Source organism: Mobula hypostoma, chromosome 20, assembly GCF_963921235.1.
Source record: "Mobula hypostoma chromosome 20, sMobHyp1.1, whole genome shotgun sequence".
Lineage (NCBI taxonomy): Eukaryota > Metazoa > Chordata > Chondrichthyes > Myliobatiformes > Myliobatidae > Mobula > Mobula hypostoma.
This window is the reverse complement of record NC_086116.1, coordinates 48,662,024-48,683,435: the sequence shown is the minus strand read 5'-3', so window position 1 is coordinate 48,683,435 and position 21,412 is coordinate 48,662,024. Positions and strand designations below refer to the sequence as shown.

Sequence of the window (21,412 nt, the reverse complement as noted above, 5' to 3'; positions counted from 1 at the left end):
TTTTAATCACCAAAAAAACCTAGTAATAATACTGACCATTATTTTTTCTTTAAGGCTATGGTTGGTTACTACAATAACCTCACAACAGTTACACTTCTTGGCTCTCCACACATATCTGATACCGCTATTAAAGCACTTGTCCAAGGCAACAAGCTTACCACATTTAAAACTGAAGGTTTGACAAATTATGAAATACCTTATGACATCAAATACTTCTACAAATTACTTATTTGATAGAACCCTTAATAGAATTACACCAGAAGAACTTTTGGACTATAACTCTTCTGTTTTGCCACAATAGGTAATAAACGTATAACTGATGCAACCTTCAAAATCTTCAGCACCAGTTGCCCAAATTTGAATCATATCTATGTAGCAGACTGCTCAAGAATAACAGACAACAGCTTGAAATTCATATCAACACTGAAAAATATCACTGTGTTGAATATTTCAGACTGTATGAGGTAATATTGCTAAATAAACTGCTACCTATTTAGGACTCTTCAATAACCTGTTATGATCTGTTTTTTTCTAATCCAAAAAGATATTTCAGTTATAATGTTTAAAATAATTTAGTGTTAATGGTCTAGAATGATGGCATTTACTAACTGGGTTAGGTTTATCATTCTCATTAAATAGTCAAATTTTCTTTTTTAGGCACTAATAGTTTAGGTTTTCCAATCTCATCAAATTCTCAGCTTACTTCTTTTGATTGCTGACTCTGTCTAATAGTTGAGTACATTTTTCATGAGTTCATTTGGACAATCAAAGAAGCTTGCTGGTTTCAGAACTGGGATATCCAGCACTACAATAATTCTTGAAAACTGCTATCATCAAAAGGGAGCAAAATAACATATGGATGAGGTGTACTTGAGCAGAGAGCTGTGAGAAATCCTTCATTTGAAGATATAATCTATAAGTACTATTGAAGAAAGTAGAACAAAAGAAAATACTCTCTTACAAGACTGAGAGATTCTCATATTAGACCAGCTATGTATCTTGTATGGGTGGAGACCGAGTGAGGTAGCAGATTCTCATATTGTAAGGCCGTAGAAAAAAAGGAGAGAGTCCCATAACATTCCATTGGGTCAGCACTCCTGAAAGAAAGCAAAACCATCAAAGCCAGAAGGGAGGAGTACTTCCATACATTCCCGAATCATGAGTAAACCATGTCAATTGTCAGTGTTGAAACCATCTCTCAACACTCTGAATGAAGGTTATCTATAACCTTGCCTACAAAGAAGTAGAAAACATGATCAAGTACATTGAATATACTGTATCAGACTATATACTAGCTGAGGTTTTCAAGATTGAAGTTAACAAACTGGAATGGAAGTTCTTCAAACATTTTTTCCCTAAATCTTTAGATTCCAGTATTCCAATTATAAAATTTCCAATATTGTCACTAAGAAAATAAATAAGTTAGAGTGTGAAAATTACCATTGTTTCTCCTTACATGAAAGATGTTGCTTGTATCCTCTTATAACTTTTCACCTACCTTTGTTGAGGTAACCCTTCGGGAATCTCAGTGCATTTGTTTGACTTTGCCACATGTCAACTGTTACAATTTTAGTTGCCTGCCAAATTTAGGAAAAATGTTGGGAACAAAATCAGGACCTGTACATGACTGAGTGGCACAGTGGCATAGCAGCGAGTTTAACACTTTATAGCACCATGATTGGGGTTCAATTCCCGCTGCTGCCTGTAAGGAGTTCGTACATTCTCCCCATGACTGCATGGGTTTACTCCGGGTGATCTGGTTTCTTCACATGTTCCAAAGGTGTACAAATTCATAAGGGTTAGTAATTTGTGGGCATGCTATGTTGGTTCCAAAACCATGGTGACACTTGTGGGCTGTCCCCAGTTCATATTTGGACTTAGCTATCCTCCTATCAAACCACTCACTCATCTTCCCAAGGCTTGGTGCATGGTCCACTATAGATAACTATTAAGGGACTGATGAATGACAGAGCAATGATGTCCTAAGCTTGATGCACAATTTGTGTAATAGAGTTCAGTTGATTATCAGATTGGTGCACTGTTTCATGCTATGACGAACTTAGAATGAATAAAGCAACATGGCTAAAAATACAAAAGATAATAAGGGAAAAATACTCAGAATTTAAAAGTATGGCCTTGGAATTCTAGTAGACACAAAAGGTGTTCTTGGTAAATGCAAGGGTAAGGTAACAAGTTTCTACAGCTACACTGTTTTCTTTATTTTTAAAGATTGCTGTATGTCTATAGTGATGTGTGAAGTATGTTTATGTCTGCATACGAATAACATGGATATGCTTTATTTGGTAGTATCACTGATGCAGGTATACGAAGCTTTTTGGGAGGGTTTTCAGCTCAAAAACTTAGAGAACTGAACATCAGCAACTGCGTCTTAATTACTGATTTATCAATACTGAAAATCGCACAGAGGTATGCAACACAATACTTTATTACCTTATAAATAAAGTTCCATTTACTTTTATAGAATATTAACAATCAGTGATAATTTAATGTGCATGATTACAATATAACTGTCCCAGGAGTTCCAAGTGATGATCCCTCCCAAGACAATTAAGTTTCCCCAATAATGCTCCACAGGGAGAATGGTGCTATCCTGTGAGAGATGATTCTCTTATGGAAGTACACAGTGTGTACAAAACACTTCACTTCAGGTAAGATCAATCTTCAACTGGATAACATTGAAAAAAAACAGAGTTTTATAATTTAATTTTCGCCTGTATTTGAGTAATGCAGTGGGAGTAAAGACGTCTGGCATACAAGTCTGACTTGATTATTCGCACTGTGATTCTGGATATGAAAGTTGAAAGGGACTTTCAGATACTCACAGAACTACAGCATTTTATCATTCATTGGGTAAAAAGAATTCGAGGCACCGCCTGAGAAAAGCATGAACAAAATAGACACAAAAGGACTGTATGGTACTTCATTGTTGTTTATGTGGTATTTAACATGGATGGGTGTATAAATCTAGTTTGTAAAGTTGACTTGTTTGGTTTTTATTCTTTCATTGTTGTCAAACAGACCTTGAAATGGTCTGCAATGGGTAATGACCATAAGACATAAGACATAGGAGCAGATTCAGGACACTTGGCTTATTGAGTCTGTTCTGCAGTAAGGTGAGAGTTGTAGTTTGTTGAGGAATTGACATTATAATCAGTGAAGTCAAAATCTGATCAGTAGATTATGGATAATCAACTCAAAAGGGAGGACCCAACTTTAGTCCCATTTCTTCCTCTTCCTTTTCTTTCTCCTCCATCTCCATCTCCAAAGGAGATCTGCAGCCATTTTCTGAGCTCAAATGCTAATTTCACTTCACTCAAGAAGGGAAGGAAGCAGAAGAAAAGAAATTAGAGGCCAGTTGGTCTGATCTCAGTGGTTGGGAAGATGTTGGAGTCGATTGTTAAGGATGTAGTTTCAGGGTTCTTGGAGGCACATAGTCTGCATGGATTCCTTCAGGGAAATTCTTGCCTGACAAACCTTTTGGAATTCTTTGAAGAAATAACAAGCAGAGTATACTAAGCAGAATCGGTGGATGTTGTGTACGTGGAGTTGCACATGAGGCTGCTTAACAAAAGCCCATGGAAGTACAGGAAAGATACTAGCTGACTGTCAGGTTGCAGAGTGGCTGATTGGCTGCCGGTGATGAGTGGTGTTCTGCAGCGGTCAGTGCTGAGACCACTTCTTTTACCTTGAATGTCAATGATTTGGATGACAGAGTTGATGATTTTGTGGCTAAGTTTGCGGATGATACAAAGATAGGAGGAGGGCCAGGTAGTGTTGAGGAAGCAGGGAGGCTGCAGAGGGACTTAGACAGATTAGGAGAATTGGCAAAGAAGTGGCCGATGGAGTAAAGTGTTGGGAAATATGTGGTCATGCACTTTGGTAGAAGGAATAAAAGCATAGACTAATTTATAAACAAGGAAAATTCAAAATTCTGAGGTGCAAAGGGACTTGGGATTCCATGTGCAGGATTCCCTAAAGGTTAATTTGCAGGTTGAGTTGGTAAGGAAGGCAAACACAATGTTAGCATTAATTTCAAGAGGACTAGAATATAACAGCAAGGATGTAATCCTGAGGTTTTAAAAGGCACTGGTGAGGCCTTACGTGGAGTATAGTGAGTCGTTTTGAGCCCCTTATTTAAGAAAGGATGTGCTAGCATTGGAGCATGTTCAGAGGAGATTCATGAGAATGAAAGCTTGTCATATGAGGAGTGATTGATGATTCTGGGCCTTTACTCACTGGAATTTAGATAAATGAGGGGGAATCTTATTGAAATCTATTTAATGTTGAAAGGCTTCGATAGAGTGGATGTAGAGAGGATGTTTCTTCTGGTGGGGGAGTCTAGGACTAGAGGGTGCAGACTCAGAATAGAGAGACGTTTATTTAGAATGGAGACAAGGAGAAATTTCTTTAGCCAGAGGGTGGTGAATCTGTGGAATTCATTACCATAGGCGGCTGTGGAGGCAAGATCATTGGACCAATTTAAGGTGGAGGTTGATAGGTTTTTGATTAGTCAGGACATAAAAGGTTACAGGGAGAAGGCAGGAGAATGGGGGTTGAGAGGAAAATAATGAAGTGGCAGAGTAGACTCAATGGACCAAATGGTCTAATTCTCCTCTTGTGTCTCATGGTCTCATGTGACTCCTGGATTTGCACCAGAAAACAGACAACCACTATTTCAGGGCTTCCTCTGCTGTACACTGCAAAGTGCATTCACAACTGAGCTGATAGTAGTACTGTTGTGTGTATACTGTCTGTATGATGACATTGTAAGAACCAGCTGCTTACAGATAGGTTCAATTGTTGATCTAAGTTTTGCACTGGAGTCAGGAGTCAGAGAGTGAGAAGATATTACATTTCTTCTGGTAACTACTCTTCAGGTTGGAATAATGGCTTAAAGATAAATAGTACAACATAAAAATGTATGACTGCCAATTGTGATTACCATCGTGACGTTCTGTGCAGTCAAAAAAAGTTGTAAGTTCAGGGAATGAAAGTCTTTATAAATATTTATCATTGAAATGTAACATCCCAGCTGCATTGTGGAGTGCACACATTGGCACTGTGCACTATTGGGAAGCCTGCAATTGCTTATGCTGTCTGTTCTATGACAAATGGGAAATAGATATACTTCGCTCTTCTGCAGCAGAATGTCTATGAAAGCTGTGAAATGTTACATTTACTTCCTGCACATCAGGGGCTGAAAAATGATGGCCACTGTAACTCTTAGAGTGCAGAGTAAGTAGCATATTTTCAGATTCCCAAAGTTTCTTCAGAAGTATTCTTCAACAACTTTACTGCTCTGTTGTCCATTCCCCCTTCTCATTTTATTTTATTTTTATTTTTATTGAAATACAGCGCAGATTTGGCCCTTCCAACCCTTTGGACCACGCCGCCCAGCAATCCCCTGACTTAATCCTAGCCTAATCACAGGGACAATTTACAAGGACCAATTAGCTAGTACGTCTTTGGACCGTGGGAGGAAACCGGAGCAGCCAGAGGGAACCCACGTGGTCACACGGAGAATGTACAAACTCCTTACAGGCAGTGGCAGAAGTTGAACCCACATTGACTGTATTGTAAAATGTTCTGCTAACCACTACGCTACTATGCTGCCCAGCAGTTTAAGAGATAAGAGCACACATCTCTGGTACCAATATTTTTGTGCTGAATTTTGAAATGACCATGGACTTAATTAATTTTGTTAAAAAGTTATGTAGGTGACTAGAAAAGTGAGGCAGCATCATGTCCTCTCTGCCCTGGCAGAGGGACCATTGACACATCTTCAGCAGCTGCCTAAAAGCCTTGAGAGAAGGATGCTATCAGTGGTACCATGACAAGATGCTGAAAGGAGTGTCAGAAAGTATCTCATCAGCCATTAACAACAGTATGCACCTCTGCTAACCCAGGAAGCCCATAGCCTTTGTCAAAGCTGGAAACCAACCACAGCCTCCGCCCAGATTACTGGCAGGCTTATTTGCCACTGTGTGACTGGCTGTTGAAAGTCAGTCTTAGCAAGCAATTAAAGTTTCCTGATTTCATCGCATTATCATCAGTGAGGCCTGACATGGTCATTCTGTCAGAAACCTCGAAGTAGGTGGTCATGGTAGAACTGACAGTGCCTTGAAAGTCTGGTTTGAGGAGGCCTTTGAACATAAGAAAGCCAAATGCCAGGATCTGGTAGAGCAGTGCCAGAGCCAGGGGTGGAGGGCACAATGCAAGCCTATAGAGGTGGGGTGTAGAAGTTTTGCTGGCTTCTCACTGTGCAGAACCAAGTCTCCCCTTGGCATATGGGGGCAGCAACAAAAAGAGCCACTAGGACCATCACAGAGGCTGCTGAGTGAGCCTCCAGATGGCTATGGATCAAAAGGTGTAAACAATGGACCATTGCTACTAGGACACACACAGGGCCTGATCAACCTTGCTGGGTTGCCTGGGAGAGGGTGTCCGATGTTGAAAGACCCAACGCAGCCGATAACTCCAGGTTAGAGTACTGATGAGCTGTCCCAGCGCATCTTAGGATGTATATCAGCATTGAAGTATATAATTTGGGAAAAGATTAACCTTACATTTAACTTCAAATAACTCTGTAAATCAATTGCCAACAAACTTGCAATTAATTGATGAACCCTTTAATGGTATGGGTGGATTCTCATTCTTGCTATTAAATACTAGCAAATTGGCAGCATTGTGAGACCTGCTTTAGCAACAGTGCCTCAAGTCAGCCTTCTCTGCAAATACTTTATTGTCGCCAAACAATTGATACTTGAACGTACAATCATCACAGCGATATTTGATTCTGTGCTTCCCGCTCCCTGGAGTACAAATCGACAGTAAATATTAAAAATTTAAATTATAAATCATAAATAGAAAACAGAAAGTGGAAAGTAAGGTAGTGCAAAAAAACCGAGAGGCAGGTCTGGATATTTGGACGGTACGGCCCAGATCCGGGTCAGAATCTGTTCAGCAGTCTTATCACAGTTGGAAAGAAACTGTTCCCAAATCTGGCCGTACAAGTCTTCAAGCTCCTGAGCCTTCTCCTGGAGGGAAGAGGGACGAAAAGTGTGTTGGCTGGGTGGGTCATGTCCCTGATTATCCTGGCAGCACTGCTCTGACAGTTCGGAGCAAAGTGAGTCCAGGAATGGAAGGTTGGTTTGTGTGATGTGCTGGGCTGTGTTCGCGATCTTCTGCAGCTTCTTTGTTTTGGCAATGATGGCATTGTATACATAACTGCCATTTCCAGTGTGATGGACAGGCAAGAGTTATACATCAAATAGAAGGGTTTACATCACACAGCAAGTTCATACTAATACAACCCAAGCAACATTGCAATGGAGCCAAATTTTGACAGTGTCTATTTCTCCTGAAAATAGGTGACATTGAAATGAAAGCAAAATAAATTAGATGCTGTAAAGCAGAAATAAAAACAATAAAACCCTATGGAAAGAAAAATCTCTTTAAAATTCTGGTAAAAGATCAATGACTTGAAATGGTAAACTCTGAACTCTTTCCATCAAACATTTCCTGACCAAATAGAATGCAATACTAGTTAAAGTTGTGCAAGTTTCTTTTGATTTATTTAACATCACCAGTATTTTTCTTAATTTATTAATACAACTTAAGTTACAAAATACAGTATACCTATATATGAAAAATGTTAACTCTAATAATTTAGAAATGAAACCTAATTATTTCTTTCAAATCTACCTAATGTAGTCAGCATTATGTTATTTAGATTCAAAAATGTAGATAGAGAAAGTTTAATGTTTTAGATTATGTTCAATTAGTATTAACCAAAAATCAAAGAGCAAAATTTGGAACCTAGAACAATACAACACAGAATCAGGACTTTGGGCACACAATTCTGTTCCAAGCATGGTGCCAAATTAAACCAAAATCTCTTCCAGTTCCACATGATCCATATCTCTCCATTCCCTGCACATTCATGTGCCTATCTGGAAGTCTTTTTAACGCTACTGTCATATCTTCTTCCACCATTACTCCTGGAATCCTGTCCCAGGCTCCTATTACATATTAATTAAAATTGAAGGATGGATTCATTATAATATCTATACTTCCATTTACTTCAATTTTATTCTTTCTTTCAGATGCCTCAGCTTGACTCACCTAAGAATGCGTTATTGTTTGCACGTAACTGACAGTGGGATTGAATGGCTAGGAAGCTTGCCTGCGCTGACCAATATTGACCTGACAGGAACCAACGTACAAGAACAGGTTAATAGTAACATTTTTCTAAAACTTAGTATTTATTTTGAAATATTCATGCAGCATAACAGCAGGTTTCTCTATACACATAATTCCTGTCATGTAAGAGAACAGTGGGACTAGTTGGATAGTTCTTTCAAAGAGCTGACCTTCTATGCTGTATGATTTACGTTTTTTAATCACACTTCTTATTGTGCAAACTGTCATATCAGTTAGAGCAATTAAACACAGGTCTGATGCTGTCCATTTCTTGGCATTGCCGATTGCTCCTGTTAGCTTTTTTCCCACAGAAACCCGATTCTCAACTCAAAACCGACCCCTCCACAAAGACTCAACCTCAAGGATTCAATCCTGGGTCTCAAACCCACAGTAAGAAATGTCAAATTTTAGATCATAGCTGGAAATAACCCTGGAGTTCCTTACTAAATTTTCATCATTGCTTAAATTTTTAAAAAAGCAGAAGCTTTTGCTTTGCCATTGATGCCACAGAATGTTGCTTTTGGAGCTACTGTGGCAGCTGTGGATTCAAAGCTGGAGATCCTATTCTCCCATAAAAATTATCCTTCAGAACATTAGTGTAACAGTGTCCTGATAGTCTTGCTGTTATTTAGAAAGTCCGTGGAAAGACACGTAATGAGCATGGACTAGTATTCCACTTTAATCACAGCTCTGCTGTTTGATTTGGGGTTAAGGATTACTCAAGCCCATTTTAATCAAGCTCATTCCTTAAAATATTTTTTTTTTGGGATCACATATATTGTTTATTTTTGCTTGCTGCAAGTAGTGATTAACATTAGTACAACCTACAGCATTCTAGTTATCATTTCTAGTGCAAACCACTCAACCCACTATACCTCAACTTTTTTAAAGATGAGAAGCCTCATTTTGGAGTGCTCCGGTCCAAATTGATTGAAGCTAAACTGATAAATAAAATAAAGAATAGAAAAGAAATACACAGATTTTATTGTTTATTGACAGATTTGCTTTTTTCAATGTTTTAGACTATGCTGAACACTTCCATTGAGCAACAGGCTAAAGCTGTGTTAAATGTTAAATGTATGCATTCCACAGATATTACTTTTGGAAACATTTATTCCGTGGTACAGCTGAGGGTTTTGAATTTTGCTCTGTAGTGGCATATTTCTCTTGGATGGCAAATCTGTTTCTATAATTATTTGTGTCTGCAAAATATGCATTACTTTCCATCTATCTTCCATCTAAATATAAAGCTGGATTTTAATAGGAAACATTCAAACCACTTGGAAAATACTTTAAAAATAATTGCAAAAAAAGAGATATATTTAAATATTTTAGTCTATTATGTTTAACTATATTTGATGAAATGACAAATTACATAAAGAATACATTTTCAATAAATTATTAAGTACAGATTGCTAACTTCGGTGCTTCAAACATCACAAATGTTGTTTTGTTCCTAAGTAACAATTTATTTTCTTGTGTAAGATTTAGGAAACTTATACAGAAATGTAAGAATTAAAGGGTTTAGAAACCCAATCATGTTGCCCCATTTTACCTTGAGTAGGACAATTTACTCCTATTCTCTGCAATGTACACTATCCATCTTGAGATTAGGGTGCTCAGTAGGTTGACACGCTCACAAGTATTAATAAGTCTCTTAAACTAAGTTCCTAAGTTTATTGTAGAACATATTTGGAAATAGTTCTGCCTCAGTAAAGCACCCAGCATATCTTAGTAGCTCTCTACATGTTGAAGGCTGATTTATATTCTTACAGAGTAAAGAGTAACTTCTGGAATCGGCTTCGAAAGAGTTCATCTCAGCTATGGGTGGTTGGGTTTATGTGAGGAGAATAGTAAAAAAAGTACAAAAAAAATGGAGAAGGAATTGGCAGGAAGGAATACCCAGAGTTAACTTTCCTTAAGTTTTCTTAGTAATCTGCAAGACGTGCATATTAGTTTTATTTTGTGTGGATATGATCATGTGTATACTGATCACTTAAAACATTCTTACTTTGATAGTTCATGTCTTTAACCTTTCAGACTGTTTACAAATATTCTTCATCTATTCTTTGCTCATTGCGGCCAAAAAGTTCTATTTTAACTTCATCAGTCCACAGGACTTGTTTCCAAAATGCATCCAAAAAGCAAAGGTATGTTTGGAGAAAAAAGGGTGCAGAATTTCATGAAAAGAACACCTCTCCAACTGTTAAGCACGGGGGTGGATCGATCATGCTTTGGGCTTGTGTTGCAGTCAGTGGCACGGGGAACATTTACTGGTAGAGGGAAGAATGAATTCAATTAAATACCAGCAAACTCTGGAAGCAAACATCACACCGTCTGTAAAAAAGCTGAAGATGAAAAGAGGATGGCTTCTACAACAGGATAATGAACCTAAACACACCTCAAAGTCCACAATGGACTACCTCAAGAGGCGCAAGCTGAAGGTTTTGCCATGGCCCTCACAGTCACCTGACCTAATCATCATCGGGAATCTATGGATAGACCTCAAAAGAGCAGTGCATGCAAGACGACCCAGGAATCTCACAGAACTAGAAGCCTTTTGCAAGGAAGAATGGGTGAAAATCCCCCAAACAAGAATTGAAAGACTCTTAGCTGGCTACAAAAAGCGTTTCCAAGCTGTGATACTTGCCAAAGGGGGTGTTACTAAGTACTACCATGCAGGGTGTCCAAACTTTTGCTTCGGGCCCTTTTCCTTTTTTGTTATTTTGAAACTGTAAAAGATGGAAATAAAAAAGTTTTCTTGCTTAAAATATTAAAGAAATGTGTCATCTTTAACTTTATGCCTTTTGGAAATCGGTTCATCTTTTACTCGCTTAGCTATTCACAGTAACAGAAATTTTGACCAGGGGTGCCCAAACTTTTGCATGCCACTGTATTGCAAATTCCTGGGTATTAATATTTCAGAGGACCTAACCCGATTCAGCCATAAAGAAGGCAAGACAGCGGCTATATTTCATGAGGGGTTTGAGGAGATTTTGGATGTGACCAAAACGACTTGCAAATTTCTACATGTACCTTGGAGAGCATTCTAACTGGATGCATCACCATCTGGTATGGGGGCGGGGGTGCTATTGTACAGGATCAGAGTAAACTGCAGAGAGATGTACAATTAGTCAGCTCCATCATGGACACGAGCCTCCATAGTATTTAGGAGTGGTGCCTCAGTAAAGTGGCATCCATCATTAAGGAAATGCCCTTTTCTCATTGCCACTATCAGGAAGGAGGTGCAGAAGATACATATATATTTACTGTAATTCACAGTTCTTTTCTCTCTATTATCATACATTGAATTGTACTGCTGCCATAAATTTAACAAATTTCATGACATATGCCAGGGTAATTAAACCTGATTCTGATATCATTAGCTTGGTAAGCTGCTACTTTGCACCCCATAAATTTTACTTTTTTCTACTCATATTTAGTCATAGTCATAGTCATAGTCATACTTTATTGATCCCGGGGGAAACTGGATTTTCATTACAGTTGCTCCATAAATAATAAATAGTAATAAAACCATAAATAGTTAAATAGTAATATGTAAATTATGCCAGGAAATAAGTCCAGGACCAGCCTATTGGCTCAGGGTGTCTGACACTCCAAGGGAGGAGTTGTAAAGTTTGATGGCCACAGGCAGGAATGACTTCCTATGACGCTCTGTGTTGCATCTCGGTGGATTGAGTCTCTGGCTGAATGTACTCCTGTGCCCAACCAGTACATTATGTAGTTGATGGGAGACATTGTCCAAGATGGCATGCAACTTAGACAGCATCCTCTTTTCAGACACCACCGTCAGAGAGTCCAGTTCCATCCCCACAACATCACTGGCCTTACGAATGAGTTTGTTGATTCTGTTGGTGTCTGCCACCCTCAGCCTGCTGCCCCAGCACACAACAGCAAACATGATAGCACTGGCCACCACAGACTCGTAGAAAATCCTCAGCACCGTCCGGCAGATGTTAAAGGACCTCAGTCTCCTCAGGAAATAGAGACGGATCTGACCCTTCTTGTAGACAGCCTCAGTGTTCTTTGACCAGTCCAGTTTATTATCAATGTCATTCTTTTAGTCACTGACTTGTAATTGGACTTTTCACATGATTAATGGCTTCCATCATTAAGGATCCCCTTCACTCAGGACATGCCCTCTTCTCATTGCTACTGTCAAGGAGGAGGTACAGGAGACTGAAGACACACACTCAATGTTTCAGGAATAGCTTCTTCCTGATGCCATCAGATTTCTGATCCTTCGTCAGGTCTCGGCCTGAAACGTCGACTGCACCTCTTCCTAGAGATGCTGCCTGGCCTGCTGCGTTCACCTGCAACTTTTATGTGTGTTGCTTGAATTTCCAGCATCTGCAGAATTCCTGTTGTTTACATCACATATCTTCCTTTTCTGATGTTTGGTTTGAACAACTGACCCTTTTGACCATCTCTGCATGCTTTTATGCATTGAGTTGCTGCCATATGATTGGCTGATTAGATATTTACAATAAAATGCAGGTGGTCACTGAGTAAGATGGGTGAATTCTGCACAATAATTGCACCTTGAAATAATGAGGTTATCCCAGACAACAAAGGGTGCCTGCTAGCAACATTACATTTCATTGTTTCTCCCCCTCAGAAGTGTCTTCTATTCTATATCATTCTACAGTGTATATACATCAAAGCATATTTTACAATCATTCCTAAGACTGTAGTTGATGCAAGAAGGGCAAATGCAAAAATGAATTTCATAGTATGCATAGACATCATGGATCGAAGAGCATATTCTTATAATGTAATGTTGTACATACAACAACCTGAAGTATGCTCAATGCCATATAATCTGGCTGTAATATGACTTTCAATACATACTATACTTCTTGCAATCTTCATTGAGATCAGTTGACATGTTAATGGTATTCCTTGTTTCTGACCATCAGTTGCCTTGTCTTTTCCAAGGTGAGAAATATGGCTTGCTATAGGGCAAAAACATGGCGGGTGTCCAGGAATTATGGCCCCGAAGTTTGTGAATGTATTTGCTGTTGTATGTTATTTGCATGCTGTTGGATTGAAAGCCATTATAGTGGATGAATCTTTTTGATGGTACAAGGGAATATAATTTGTAACTAGCTGCAGATAATGAGAAGCCAACTAAAGTGCAAACCTCATTGCATCTTTGTGCATTGCTGAATAGAATATCTGATTGCTGGCTTTGGTAAATAATTTATCAGTCTCTGCAATTATGAGCATAGAGGATCAAGGAATAAAGAAATTGTGTTTTTTTTTACAGCTATTGGTAAAGTGTAAGCATCTGTTCCAATAACGTATCCAGTTTCAACAGTTTGCAAATGTCTTCCTCCACTGATGCGATACTCCAGTGGTACAAAATTTCAAGGGAGCTCATTATTTGCCTTTAAACTCCGAATGACAAGAATGGCTTCCTGCAAGCTGTATTTCTCTGATGATGTTGTTGAGTACCTTTTCACTACGTCTTATAACAAACAATTAACAGAGTGAATCAGTCATAAGCATGTTTATTTGACTTGCTGCAAGGGAAGACTATAACTGCATAAGAGCCAATCATAGCTTTGAGAAAACAGAAAGCATAGTCACTCCTTTATACCCAAGTGTTAGCTGCTGCGTGTCAGTTCAAGGTCAGAGTGTATTCTTTTCACCTGCTTAATCAGTGTACTTGGTATTCTTCCAGTGATCATCTTTGTCATTTGTCATATACTCAAGGTCCATTGGCATAATATTGGCTGAACACTATTAGCAAAGCACTCTGGTACAGTACAGGTTCTATTTGTTTTGGACAAAAAATGCCATTTTGTTACCACGAGTAAAGTACTTTCCCACATTCCTTCCGATTTGTCATTTTGTGACAACGCTATATTTCACCAAATATAATAATTGAAGTATGCTTATATATGTATATAAAGCAATGATACAGTTTCAAAGCACTACCCACAATTCCCTTTTCATCTATCCACTTTAACGAATACCTATTCCTTTCCTTACTATCCTCTCCTTTGTCCAGTTATTTCACACAAAAATCATAAAAGAATAACTGCTATTATTATAAAACTAGTAGTTATACCATAATACAGAACAGTTGCCCACCTCGTGCCAGCACTCCAGATGGCCACCATCCCCCTCCCTGAGTGCAACAGTTGTGATACTGATCCTCTATTTTCTTAATCTCAAGTTCATATTCTTGAATGTATACACTGAATCCCATTTGCTGGAATTAAAGGGAACCACCCATAGCAGGATTCCTCCTTCATCATGGAATGGAATATGACTACAAATCTAACATGCTGAAATCTTCAAGTATTCATTATATTCACATCTGAGTGAAACGAAAGGGCTATGAGCGGGGGCCCTGTTTATATATACCAATACATCTATTAGTTCCAGCATCACCAGTACAAGTAGGGTGATCAGTGTTGAGGAGTTTCATGTTTTTAAATGGCTCAGAAGTCTTTTTTACAGTGTATCTATGATAGTTTTTCTCTTATCTTAATAGCTATATTAGTCATCAATAGTATCTGGAATGATCCTTCAAACCAAGATTGCAAACAATTCTTCCTCTTAAATGTCCGGACAACCATGTAATCTATGTTGTGACACTTAGTGTTGTGCTTCATTCAACTGGTGATGATACTTGGTGATACTTTTTTGACAAGGATACACAATAAGCCAACATGCTTGCATCCAAATTATGTCTGTCCATTTGGTTAACTCCAAGTGGTGCAATGGCCTCCCCATTATGATTTTGAGGGGGGACAATCAGTAGTCCTGTTGGCTGTGGGTCTAATGACCAAAGGTAATACTTGCTTCCATCTCAATCCAGTTTCTCACACATTTTACTAAGCTTGTTTTTAATTATTCCATTCATCCTTTCTACTAAGCTTGCCAACTGAGGGTGGTTGTTATAATGAAAATGTTGGTCAATCTGTAAGACCTTACATATATCTTTTATTACCTTCCCAGTAAAGTGGGTCCCATTGTCCTTAGACAGTTTCCAAGGGATCCCGAACCTTCAATAAATATTTAGCTACAGTAAATGCATCATTCTTTCTACACGGAAATGCTTCAACCTATTGTGAAAAACATCAATGACCAAAACATATTTATGTTCTTCACATGAAGGTAATTCTATAAAATCCATCTGTAAATGCATGAGTGATCCATCGGAGGGTGGTGTATGAGATCCTTCCACCTTCACTAGTCTTCCTGGATTTTGTAGAGAAAGTTGTTCACAAATTTCATTTACAAATTGGAATAAACTAGGAGCATGCCATGCTTGATGTATATGATCTGTCAATCCCTTATTCCGCCTCCAGAAAAAGAGGTTACTGTGGCCGTGTGGGTTGGTGAACCATTTCGGTTGATGGTCACTTTATGTAGCTTAGCTGTGAGCATCTTGCTCAGGATCATTTGACTGAGGGCCCAAAGTTGCAGTGGGACCTTGGAGAGTAAAGATTCCACATCAGCACTGAACAACAATTCTTCTACAACTTCTTATTCAAAGGTTGCCTCTGCTCCTAATGTACTAGGGAGTAATAAAAGAACACCCTTACCTCTTCCCAATTGTCACAGACTCCATCCAGTCGTTACCAGGACCTTCTGTCATGGCAGTCCTTGCAGACGCTTAACCATTGGTCCAAGGTCCTTTGCTGTCTTGCCTCTGGAAACTTCTGGAGATAGCAGTTCCCTGTTCTCCTGATCTTGTACTGTCCACTGAACCTTGTGGGAAAGTCGCACTGCTGCCACAATACCAGAAATCACCCCTGTATATTTCAGAAGTGTATAGAACAATTTCCTTACAAATATAGGGGTCCAATTTCTGATGCATAAAATGGTCATTTCCAGCTGAGATATAGTAACCCATACAGTGAAGATAACAGAGTTGTAGGTTTAAACAGAATCTAGACACATCTCTGGAGGTTTTCAAGACACTCCTGTAAAAATGCTCTAAACTCCATGATAAGTGGGTAGTGAGTAACTGCCACTTATACAAAATAGGTTGACTACCACTGAAATAGTATAATCCCTAATGGCTCACTGGGACACATCAGGTCCCTTAGGAGTGCAGGTAACAGTAGCTCACACTTTACACAATAAATCTCTTCCACATAAATTTACAGGTACATCCGGAGAAAGTAGAAAGGTATCACATAAATCCTAGTCTGCTATGCTAACCTCCATTGGGTCTGACTTCAGGACACTAACAGGCTGTCCTCTATTTGGGAAGGACAGAATGCAATTCAGACCGAAGATCATTTCCAATAATATGAATTGTAGGTCCCATAGCCTGCTCTTTTGGCAGTCCTGAATATTATTGCATTTTCTGTACTATGTTCTGTATATATTCTTCTATAGACTCACCTCTGCCTTGCGAGTCTCCATAATTTTAGACAAATTAGCTTTTTTAGGAAAGGCAGCATGTAATGCAGCTTACATATGAGGCGTGATTTATAAGTTCGTGGCCTAAGGTAGGAGTCAATTTTAGAAAACCTAGCACATTTAGTTTTCAACATAGTCCCCTCCTACATGTACACACTTAGTCCAGCGCTCGTGGAGCATACGGATGGATCTTGGATCTCCAGAAAGTGTCCACAGATGGGTGATTGATAAGTTTGTGGCCTAAGGTAGGAGAAGATGAGTTATACAGCTTTCATTACATGCACCTGCAGGTCAACTCTTTTGGTGATTATGCAGAAAATTTGAAGTTAATAACTCATCTCCTTCTACCTTAGGCCACAAACGTATCAATCACCCCTGATGAGTTATTAACCTCAAACTTTCTGCATATCACTCTAAGAGTTGAACTGGATATGCATGTAACGAGAGTTGTTTAACTCATCTCCTTCTACTTTAGGCCACAAACTTATCAATCACCCGTGCTGTGGACACTTCCTGGAGGTGCAAGATCTGTATACTCCACGACCACTGGACTAAGTGTGTAAATGTAGGAGGGGACTATGTTGAAAAATAAATGTGCTAGGTTTTCTAAAATAGACTCCTTCTACCTTAGGCCACGAACTTATCAATCACCCCTCGTATTTTTATAAAAATCTTCATTTGGCATGGTGGCAGGTCGTGGTCTGGCACTGATACAGTGTTCTTGAAAGCCCTGAAATTTAACCTCATAAAATTTGAATTTGGTGGCTACCTATGCCCTCATTAAGGTTTCCAAATCCGTAATACTAGGTTCACGCTACTAACAGTAATTTAAAATTTCTGAATAGCTTTTCCAAACCTGTCTCTAGGTCAGGCAGTTCTTCTACCATGAGCCGTAAGACTCCTGTTGTCTAAGGTCGATATACACCCCTTGGTTTCCCATCTGTAATTCTTCCACTGATCCCTTCCCATAATTATTAAACATATACCATGCTGATGTCCCCTTATTTGGGACAGGAAAGGACTTCTCTTGTCCCATTATTACCAATTTCTAGTCTCTCTTTCTCGCCCTACTTACTGATTTTCTCTTTCTTTTGTTTATTACAGCACCCTGTAGGGATTAAACTTGAGCTCAGTTTCCATAAATCCTGCTATTTCTTATTCTTTTTACAGGTACCAGTGTGTCCTTGACACTAGATCTAGCACGTCCCTGATGCCTGTATTGTCCCTGACATTCTTAACAGTCAAAGTTGGTGTGTCCCTGACACCATAGATGTCCCTTACAGTCTTACCAGTAAAATCTAATCATTGATACTCATATGTTTCTAGTCACTGTGCTGAAAGCATTGCAATCACGAAGAGAGAAATTGTTCCACTCTGTAGACAATAGCACAGATCACAGTGTATAAAACAGGTGTTTTGCCGAGCACTTTTTCACTATGTCTTATAACAAACAACAATCAACTCAGGGTGGATCAATCATATGCATGTTTATCTTACTGGCTTCAAGGGAAGACCATCACTGCACAAGAATCTTGAAAAAAAAACAGACAACATAATCACTCCTTTATACCCAAGTGTTAGCTGCTACATGCCATTTCAAGGTCAGGGTGCATTTTTTTCACCTGCTTCATAAATTAATATTTCAGTCAAAACTGAACAAAAGCTCTCTCAGAAGCAGGCAAGAAAACCAGTGGCATGAGACCAATTTTCTTTCATCTTGTTTTGCATCATATTTTCAGCTCTGTCAATGGCCTTGTGTTCTCATTTTGTTTTACTGAGAATTTCCAAGAAACCTGTAATCACCAGGCATCTTAGTATGCATTTTGTCCCACAGAAAAAAAGGGAATTTTGTATTAATATTGCTGTAAATGGGCAATTAACAAAGAAATTGGCAACCTACATCTCCTAGTGGGACTGCATGCATGAAGCCTAACACAGATATAAAGGTAGTGTCACTGTGAGCTTCCTGATGCATTGTCAACTTTCCCAGTTATTATCATCTACCCTCTTCCAAACAACTCATCTTCCAAATTGATTAAGAATCTAAATTAATTTTGGAATGCAGTAAATATCATGGCATGCTTCAATAGCTGTATCAAAGATTACTGACCTTTCTGCAACCAAATAAACAATATACACCATTACATTTGTACAGGTTAGCATGCTTCATTCATATTACAGGCACCTCTGGCAAACTGAACCAGAGGGTGCACCCACATTACTTTGTAAGATACTCATGACAATACAGATTCCTTTCTGAACAAAAAATATTCTTTTCAACATCTTGCTTGTTTTTATTTACAGGCAGTAAATCCTATAAGTCATTTCTTGGTAGCATTCATGGTTCATTCCTCTTACACCAACCCCACCTATGCCTCTTTTAATTCAAAAATAAAGTACAATACAACTCAAAGGTTTCTTATATGTGAGTTAATATACAAATGCTGTCTTTTAATTTTTTTTGTTTCTTTTGTTTGTCAGAGTTTGTCAGGTCTTAGTAGCAATCACAAGATAAAGGAGCTTACAGTGGCAAAGTGCTCAGGAGTCACTGATAATGGATTACAGGTAGATAAAACTAAAAATCATTTCTATTGCCATAACTGTATTATTATTTAACTTTGACCATTGTCTGATGGAAATGTTTCCTAGGTGTCTGAATTCATATTGCAATCTGCTTTATTGGCAAGTTATTACCTGAAATAGTTGCTTATTTGTAAGACAATTTAAACGTAATGGATTCCATTGGATTCTTTCAAGTGCGATGACCATCTTTATTTCATTTTTTGGAGAAGTTAGAAGGCTTACAAGCCTAAAACTTGCAGTTTTAACCAAAACAAGACCTAACTGTCACTAACCTGTTGCTTTGCTATCGTTATTTTAATCTTGCTCATCTATATATCTAGCAAGGAGACACATGAGAAGCTGCTGGCTCTTTTATTACATGTAGATCAGTGCTTAATGATGAATTATTTCTGAGTTGGCATGTCATTTTTAAAAAAAATATTAGTTTTGGATATCCCTCTCTTCTCAGTTAATGTCACATTATTCAGAGTTAACAAATAAAGTAAATATCATTATACTCAGTGAGACATTTAGTATTTAGGTTATAGAGATATTACAGTGCAAGTCAAGAATTCATCTTTACAAACTCGGGGACCATTCAGTAATCTTCTAACTGGGGTATGGAAGCTGTTCTTGGGCCTGGTGGTACATGATTTTTGTTCCTTCATCCCAATGGGAGGGGGCAAGAGTGACTGCTTAAGGTGGTTGCTCCACTTATCCTTTTGGCCTCTTTTTACTGTAACCCCTTGGATACAATGGCTCAATGTGAAAATCAGGGCATTCCTTGTATATCATGGAATCAACAGCATCTTTGGCCTTTGGCTAAAACACTGGTTGCCATCACTGATAATCATGTCATTAAAGAGGCCCAACACACAAATGATGTAAGAAGAAGGTGGTGGGAACTTAGGTAAAGTATATATCATAGTTATTTGGATTGCCACTTTTCAGTTTTTTAATTACTTAAATTCTAAATTACAAAGCCAGCAAATCATCAATTGTGCTAGAACTCTTTTTTTTAAAAAGTACTTAAGCACGTCAATACTATTTCACAAATACTAAGTTCTATTTTAGCTGTCTGACATCAGGAAAACAATATATAATGCATATTGCCATTTCTGTTTTAGCCTTTATAACTAAAAATCTGTATTTTTACATATTCTTGAACAAATTCAGTAGTTTTGAGGAACCTAGTGTATATGTTGGCAGAACTACTAGGAGAAGGAAGATTACTCATTTTCCAATGATTTACATTGGCTGAGTTTTTGCAGAAAAATCATATCAAGTGAATTATTTTTCTTCATTACACCAATGTTAATTCTTTGAAAGAGTATTCCTTTCAAAATTCATTCTCCCTTTCAAAATTCATAGTTTTAAAAAATTGCTTTTCAAAGAATTATTTACTTCTCTTTAAAAATCTATTGTGTATGCTACATGTGACACTATGCCGACAGCCTAATGTGTCAACAAAATTCCACTAACCATCATTGTTTAAAAATTGTTACTTGTTGGATCAGAGTGAATCAAGGCCCAGCTACTATGGCTGTTGTACAGAATGAAGTGACCTTGGAGTGGTGAATAGACTTAAGTTTGAAAATTCTGAGATTCCACCACAGAATATCCTGATGTCCTTTGACAAATCACTACGGTCAAAAATCGCTGAACTCTTTTAAAATGAATAATTATCATAGATAATTAAAACAGTTTAAATAAATTTAAATAATTTAAAAATATTAAACAAATTAAAAATAAAAAAATAAAATCTACATATAATAGTTTAAGCCAGTAGAAATGAATTTAAAATGAAATTTTAAAAATGGAAAAATAAAGGAAATCTGGGTACACATTTTTAACCAAGTTCAATGATCCCTTTCAAATTATTGGGGTCACACTACTTCTAAAAAGCTATTCCCTCTACTTCATACATTTGTGCTCAGTATCAAGCATACAGCATCTGACCTCCAGTTCATTTCTTACATACGCATTGCATATGCAGACCTGCATTACTGATGATAATGTATGCCTCATGGGCTAGCTAGAGACAGTATGTTTTAAACCAAAATATTCAAAATTTCAGTCATCCCCTCACCCACTTAATTTGCAAATGTCATAAAATACAACCTTAGTTTATATACACTTACTTTCTTTTGTAGTTTTATCAATATTCCTTACAACGCCAAGTATCTCTGTATTTGGAAAATTTGGAATTGATAGTTCC

General features: G+C 38.1%; 1 protein-coding gene across 1 annotated transcript in view; it reads left to right on the top strand.

Moving 5' to 3' along the window:
* The window catches only part of fbxl13 (F-box and leucine-rich repeat protein 13), a 175,363-nt gene that overhangs the window by 129,983 nt on the left and 23,968 nt on the right, over positions 1–21,412 (top strand). The window contains 5 exon segments of the mRNA XM_063072833.1: positions 55–175; positions 302–464; positions 2,308–2,427; positions 8,127–8,253; positions 19,114–19,197. Of these exon segments, the coding sequence (XP_062928903.1) occupies positions 55–175; positions 302–464; positions 2,308–2,427; positions 8,127–8,253; positions 19,114–19,197 (615 nt within the window).